We start from the raw sequence: 7,152 nt of genomic DNA, 5'->3' as shown, positions 1-7,152 counted from the left end.
GCCCTACAGCTCCCGCGACCCCGCCGTGCTGGACGAGCACATGGGGCAGCTCCGCGCCGCCGCCATCGGTAAGCGCCGCGCCCGCTTCAGCACCGAGACCCGGCCCCGAGACCCGGCCCCGAGACCCGGCCCCGAGACCCGGCCCCGAGACCCGGCCCCGAGACCCGGCCCCGCCCAGCCAGCTCCAGGACCCGGCCTGGCCCAGCCCGGCCCAGCCAGCTCTGCAGCCCAGATGGGCCCAGCCCGGCCCGCTCCGAGATCTGGCTCAGTCCGGCTCAGTTCCGCGGCAGGCCCTGAGGCTGCCCAGCCCTGGCCCCGTTCGCACCTCCCTGGGCCCGGCCGGGGTTAGTGAGCCCCACACAGCCAGCAGCGATGCCCACCCACTGCTCCCCTAGCCACATACAGACGCACACAAATTGCTAACCCATACGGTGTGTCACCAGGGGCCGAAACACAAGTCACACCAGTTTGTTCCCTTTTTTGGGGTGTGTGATACCAACCGTAATCTAGTATCAGCTCAGAAAGAAGCAGCACCCCTCAACACTCTCCCCACACAGCACCTCTCCCTGCTTTCAATTGCTTGATTCATCCAGCATTCATCCCGGTAGACTGCTGTTAGTTATAAAAAGGCACCTGCAGCTGTATCTCAGAGCCAATAGTTCAGACTGTATTTTGGAGTGTCTCCTACCCAAATCTCAAACACTGTAGGTCTTCTAAAGTTTTAGAATGACAAGAAATATTTCATGTACTGCTAATGTATGGGAAGAGGAAAAGTTTAGAATAAAAACATTAAGACCTGCTCTATTACATGTCACTGCAGGAGTGCTGGTTTTGTCATGGTACCCACCCGGCCTAGCAGACGACAACGGGGAACCATCAGACAGCCTTGTGCCGTTTATACTGGATGCTGCACACAGATATGCCATAAAGGTAAGGCTCTTGTCTGTTGTTTGAAGCCATAAAACTAACTGTTCAACTTCAGCATAATGACAATGCTGTGCTTAGGCAAGGACCCTCCTTCTCTCTTTCAGTTACTGTGTTAAAAGAAACGAGCACTTAAAAATAACACAATGGGAACAATTTTTCAATAGCTAAACACAAGGCTTTTTTCTTAATAGTTGGGATTTTCAATTTAGTTTTCATTAGCATTACTAAAAACTAGTGAAAGCCCTGGGCTCACTGAATAGATTGCTGTATTTGCTTGCATCACGAAGGGGTCCTCCCAGGCTACCTGCGGGCCTTTACAAAGGAGCTAGTGTCTTCTGGGAGGTCAGACTGCAGAGAAAGCAAAGCAAGTATGAAAAAAATAACCACCTCCATGGTCTCTTTTGAAGGTTGCCTTCCATATCCAGCCATACAAAGGGCGTGATGACCACACTGTGCACGAAAACATCAAATACATCATGGACAAGTAAGTTTTTCATGTAAGCTAAATCTAGCTGTATAATGTTGCTTTAAGCACAAACAATATGCAGAACTTTGAATTAAATGCAAAATCCAAAAAAACGGGGCACAGAGGAAGGAGCTACCTAGAGCAAGCCAAGAGGGAAAAACTGAGCAGGGGTCATAATCAAATCCCACTTCCTGTGGCACTTCAATACCTTGCCTTCAGAACCAGAATTTGCTTTCTTCTACCCAGGTTTCTGAGGTATTACTGTAGGTTGGCACCTATATCCTTTCTTTCAAAAGGAAAGAAACAGGCACCAGAGTTAAAAAACATTCCCATAAATAAGGAGATAAAGGTTCCAAAGAAAAGTTCTGAGCAAGGAGTCCCTGTGAGGCAAATCAAGTTTCACATCATGCATGCCTTATAATGAAAATACCTGCTGAGGGCTTATTACCCCAGTCGCTGGAACAGCTTTGTGCTCTCTCTCTAGATATGGATCCCATGCAGCTTTTTATAAGTACAAGACCAGCACCGGCAGGAGTCTCCCACTGTTTTATATCTATGATTCCTACCTGACACCAGCTGAATCGTGGGCCAACCTTCTCACACCATCAGGCTCCCACTCTCTCCGCAATACTGCTTACGATGCTGTGTTCATAGCACTGCTGGTGGAGGAAGGACACAAGCACGATATCCTCTCCGCAGGGTATGATGGCATGTACACATACTTCGCATCCAATGGCTTCTCTTTTGGCTCATCCCACCAGAACTGGAAAGCGATCAAAACTTTCTGCGACTCCAACAACCTGATGTTCATCCCCAGTGTTGGCCCAGGCTACATTGACACTAGCATCCGCCCCTGGAACAACCACAATACTCGGAATAGAGTCAATGGGAAGTACTATGAAACAGCTCTGCAGGCTGCTCTCATGGTCAGGCCAGAGATCGTTTCCATCACTTCTTTCAATGAATGGCATGAAGGCACCCAGATTGAGAAAGCCGTACCCAAGAAGACTCTGACACGTCTTTATCTGGACTACCTTCCTCATCAGCCTAACATGTATTTGGAGCTGACTCGCAGGTGGGCAGAACACTTCAGCAAAGAGAAAGAGCAGTGGTTGATGTGACTTCAGTATTTGCCTTACTGAGAAACAATTCCCATTGACAAAGCTGCAGCAGAGAGGAGTGCTTAAGGAAAAAGCACTGAGGAGAAGCAGCCACAGGAGTGAAGTCTCTGTGCAGAGCATTCAGCCTATTCAGGCAGCTGTATGCAAACAGCATCCTCTGCAAGTACCCCAAGGATTGCTTAAGTCCCAACTCTGAAATCCCAGGAGGGAGTGTTACAAGGAGCAGAGGATTGATCTCTAAGCAGCAGTCCAACCTAGCTCTCCTGTGGATTTAGCACACATGACCCTTTCACAGCTCTTCTGRAATCTTCACAGGGCTGCTGGCTTGTGGGCCAGAGATCTGATCTGTTTTTCTTACAGTGTGTACGCTCTGTGGTGTTTTTCATAGTTAGCTGGGCTCCAGCATGCATTTTACCTGATGCCCTTGGCCCACTACCTGCAGTGATCACATATCCCCTCGCTCCATTAGCAGCTCTGACAAAGCATTTCCCTATCAGCTTAATGAAAAAAAGGAATAAAGGTTTCTCTAAATTGTCTACTATAGATGAAACTAAACCATGCAATTACGTACCGTTTGCTTTATGCAAGCTCTTTCATACCAAGGAGTTCTGCTTTGGGTGTTGTTCCTGTGACCCACTGTATCCAAATAACTAAAGATAATCAGAGCTGGAATGCTAGGCCATTTAACCTACTGTGTGCATTGGAAAACAAGGAAATGCAATGATCTATTCTAAAAGCTCTTAATCTGATTGTTTAGTGTTCCATGTTTTGAAAACTTACATCTGAAGTTGTTTTATCTTCTTAGCAACCAAGGAACAAAAAAACTTGCAATAAAAATGCAATTGAAAATGAATTTGTGCTTTGAAAGAAGGTCAGCACACAGGAGCTTTCCCTTTTTTGTGGTTTTAAACATGCATGGGCCCTTCCAAATTAGCCATTAAAATTAATTTATACTTGTCTGTGTCAATAAAATGAGAAGTGGCAGCTCTGTATGTGAGACAATGCTCTATTCACATATGCCTATGGTGTGTCATATGTGATGGAAAACATCTAAAAATAAGCATCTATAACAAAATTATGCAAGTTGCTTACCAGTTTTAAAATTATTAACAGCACCACAAACTTTACTTTTCCTTGAAGAATAAATACCAGAGGAAACTTTCACCCGGTTCCCTATTTACTTCAGCTTAGCACTGTTCCCAAAACAAGATCAAGAGAGGAAAGTCCACATAAGAAACTGAAGATCAACACATTAAGAGCTTGGCTTCATTCTTCCATTAGAAGGAAGTTATGTCTTCCAACAGATCTAAGCAAGTCGTATCTAGATAGGGAACTGAATGCTGGGGKKTTTTTTTTGTTTTTTAAAGCATTTACAGTTTCACCTTAAGAGCAGGTTTGATTGTATTTGGAACAGAAAAAAACAGCCAGAGAACAACATACAACATCACGAGAGTCTGAATAACCCCTTTCCCATCTCTGTTCTTCTTTCAATGCAGATACAGTTAAATAGACACATGAAACAARTTCTAAGGGGAGGGAGGATCAGTAACACTATCTTCATCAGCCCACCCTGAAAACAGCCTCCCGTTCAAATTATTTTATTTCAAAGGCCTAATCGTCTTAATAAGACAGACATGGGTATTTGGGAATGGTACACCACCACGAAGAGGTCAGCATAAATACTGGGTTGGTTTCTCAGACTATAGCAGATATGACACTAACAGGTACCCATTAACTGTTGCTCTCATTATCCTTTGTCTAGTATCCCGACATAATCCATTGACCTTATTAAACAAGGCCATTAATGCTCCCTTCCTGAATGCACAGGCAGGCACACAGTGCCCAGCTTTACCAGCTCTGTAGAGCTTCTTCAGTCTGAAGTCTCAAGATGATTCTGGTATCAAGCCATACTTCTGCCTCAGGATTTCAACTGTAGATGTCAGTGCACTGTGGGGGGAAAACATAACTGTCAGAAAAAGGTTCTTTTTTCAGGATTTAGCCTCATTTTCTGAGAAACAACACTCAGCTAAGGATGCAAATTGCATTTTGAATTCAGGAAAACATGAACTACAAAAACTAGGGTGTTTCATGTAGAAACCTCTAGACAGGGGTCTCCCAGGCTCAGCATTTGGAGTATTCTTTCAGGATTTCTGAGTATGCTGGTAATTAAGCTAAAAACATCAATGTGAAGATTAACTAGTGTGGGGAAAATAAGCAAAATATGACCCACCCTAACCTGAAAGCTTCATTTTATTTAAAGTAAAGAAAAAGCTACAGTTCCATTTAGCAAAGAGTGCTCACCAGCCAGGGCGAATGATGCCGAATTTCCCCGATACCGATAAGTCAACCACAGTCGACCCCAGACGACATTCTGGGCTCTGGACATCCCCCACTGGGCCTCCATCAATGATTAAGGACAACTGAGGCCAAAGGTCCTGGAATTCCTGAGAAAAAGAGAAGTAGCTAACAATCCAGACGACTGCTTGTAATCATGTTTACTAGATACTATTGGACATTCTAGCGTCAAAGGAGGTGGTCTCACCTTTTTCCATCATGAACACATCCCCAGTTTGATATCTGAGAAAAGATTTATCTTACACATGAAAGAAAGTTCCAAAGAGATCTCAGGCTCCGGGCTTCTTAGCTGCATCACTATTTATTAAAGCAGCTAGCAGAGTGCACAAAAAAAAGCTAGAACTCTAGCAAGATACCTGGGGACAAGAACAGGTTGTCCATTTGGTACTATGCCCAAATATATACCATCACCAGGGTTAAAAACCTTGGAAAAAGACATTTCCTCAAGCCAAAATTAATTCCCAGACTACAAGGAGCTGTACAGAGAGCAGCAGTCTCATTCTAGACCCATCCCTCCTACAGCAACTTCCGTCTTCTGGTTTCAGCACCCACTTCAAAAGCTGTGTATAAAGCTTTTAAATATTACTTTTCAGCTCTGCCCTTCCTCAGTTTTTAAGGTAAGGGTGACAGCAAGACAGCTACCACACACCACAGATCTGCAGGCCGTTTTAATTACAGACTAGAGACTTTCAAAAGATAACAGCAGCGCAGAAGAAATTCTTGTTTTACTGATAAAGCTGGCTTGCAATTGGAGGGCCTGGGAGCCTACCAAAATAATTTCACAGAGTGGAAAAACAGCCTTACCGAAACTGTCAGTGTGCTTGCCTGACAGCTGATGTTCGCACTTGTTAAAGCCAGTGGTCCAGAGCAAGCTCGTGCCAGCTCCCTAATAAAAGGGTGGTTTGGAATACGAACACCAACCAGCTACAAGGAAGAAAAGAGCATGGATTTACACACAGTAACTAGAGATTATTTTTTAATCCTACATTGCCTAAAGCCCTCTTGACTTCAAGCTGATACTAAAGCAAATTAATGCTTCAACACCTGTTGCACTAGGCAATTACATGYGCATGCCTTCATAAATTAGCATCTAATGCTGGATTATGCCATGTTCAGATAAGTCACAAGGAGCACAATAGCACAGGAACCAGCTTCAAGGAAATGTTAATCACTGCTAAGCACACTAAACACATGTGAGAATAAAAGCTACTGCAGCAAAAGCACAAAAAATAAAATGCTGCAAAGCATAAACACATAGATGTATCCCATGACAAAGACCTACCGATGTGAAAGGATTCAAGTCTTTATTTAGTTCATCCGAACGCTTTAAGACCAGAGTCACAGGTCCTGGAAGCAGGTCCCGCAGCAGCTCATCTGGCACATTCACGTGGCAGTATCTACAGAGCAAGAGGAGGTGCACGAAAGGTTGCTGCACAGCTCTTCACAGACACTGCTGGTGCTGCACGCATTGAGAAGTGGCCAGCTACAACAGAGCCCTTCCCCTCGGATCTCCTGCCCTCCAGTGCACTAAGTAGAAAGTAGATTTCTCCCTACCACAAATTTACAGAGTTCAGGCAACCACAAACCTTTCTTTAAAAGTTTTACACTTTGGGGCTCTCAGGAACCCAAGTCTATTTTCAATACATACCTCACAGCCCCACTTATAGGCATTYGTTTAGCATCATACACAGGTTTTAAGAGAAGTGGGTGAGTGGCCACGCAGCCTGAGCAGCCATGGCACGGAGGAGAGGCCATGCGGGGCTCCCACAGTGCTGGGACAGACCACAGCTGGCATCCCGCGGCTCACCTGTAGATGTGGTCCACGTCCCCGAGGCAGATGGCCAGCGGCTTGCTCCCGTTCCGCCCCTTCAGGCTGTAGATGTTCCGCACGGCGCCGCGGTCCTGGGCCAGGCAGGCCACACCGTACACCGTGTCCGTGGGCACCGCCACCAGCCCGCCCGCCTGCAGGGCACCGACGGCGGCCGCCACCACCTCCCGCCAGCCTGCCACACACCGGCGCGTCAGCGAGGGGCCGGGCAGCCAAAGCGGCCGCCAACCGCCCCCCCGGTACCTGCCCCCGCCGCCCCCCGAGGCCTCCTGCCGGGCCCGGTTCCGTCCCTCAACTGGGGTCTGCCCCCCCCAAACCCACCGCCACCCTAGGGGCCCCCCTCCGCCCCGGCGTCCCCCGTCGTCGGTCCTGGTCTCTCCTCTCCCCAAGCCCCGCGCTTCCCGCCGGGCCCGGCCCCCGTCCGCTCCGCCGCCTCCCGAGGCCTCCCGCCAGGC

At 47.1% G+C, this 7,152-nt stretch overlaps 2 protein-coding genes across 2 annotated transcripts in view; one reads left to right on the top strand and one right to left on the bottom strand.

The window, feature by feature from the left end:
* Positions 1-6: 6 nt before the first annotated feature.
* Positions 7-3,596, top strand: MANEAL (mannosidase endo-alpha like). The gene is made up of 4 exons (XM_026085932.1): positions 7-68; positions 821-930; positions 1,335-1,411; positions 1,878-3,596. Exons 1-4 carry the CDS (start codon positions 41-43, stop codon positions 2,512-2,514), a joined length of 852 nt encoding a protein of 283 aa, XP_025941717.1. The 5' UTR covers positions 7-40; the 3' UTR covers positions 2,515-3,596.
* A 74-nt stretch (positions 3,597-3,670) lies between these two features.
* The window catches only part of YRDC (yrdC N6-threonylcarbamoyltransferase domain containing), an 8,696-nt gene continuing 5,214 nt past the window's right edge, over positions 3,671-7,152 (bottom strand). Inside the window, exons 2-6 of the mRNA XM_026086073.1 lie at positions 6,677-6,966; positions 6,152-6,266; positions 5,674-5,793; positions 4,816-4,958; positions 3,671-4,461 (exon numbers count right to left, since the gene is read on the bottom strand). Of these exons, the coding sequence (XP_025941858.1) occupies positions 4,398-4,461; positions 4,816-4,958; positions 5,674-5,793; positions 6,152-6,266; positions 6,677-6,966 (732 nt within the window). The 3' untranslated portion in view covers positions 3,671-4,397. The remainder of the gene's footprint in view (positions 4,462-4,815; positions 4,959-5,673; positions 5,794-6,151; positions 6,267-6,676; positions 6,967-7,152) is intronic.

Source organism: Apteryx rowi, unplaced genomic scaffold (genome assembly GCF_003343035.1).
Source record: "Apteryx rowi isolate R43461 unplaced genomic scaffold, aptRow1 scaffold_68, whole genome shotgun sequence".
NCBI classification, from domain to species: Eukaryota; Metazoa; Chordata; class Aves; order Apterygiformes; family Apterygidae; genus Apteryx; species Apteryx rowi.
The sequence above is the reverse complement of the archived record's forward strand: the minus strand, read 5'-3'. Positions and strand labels throughout refer to the sequence as shown.

Excerpts from the sequence above, each read along its gene's own strand:
- MANEAL (XM_026085932.1), top strand. The coding sequence starts at position 41 with ATGGGGCAGCTCCGCGCCGCCGCCATCG. Across the intron at positions 69-820 it reads GCTCCGCGCCGCCGCCATCG|GAGTGCTGGTTTTGTCATGG; the intron begins GTAAGCGCCGCG and ends ATGTCACTGCAG. Across the intron at positions 931-1,334 it reads CACACAGATATGCCATAAAG|GTTGCCTTCCATATCCAGCC; the intron begins GTAAGGCTCTTG and ends TCTCTTTTGAAG.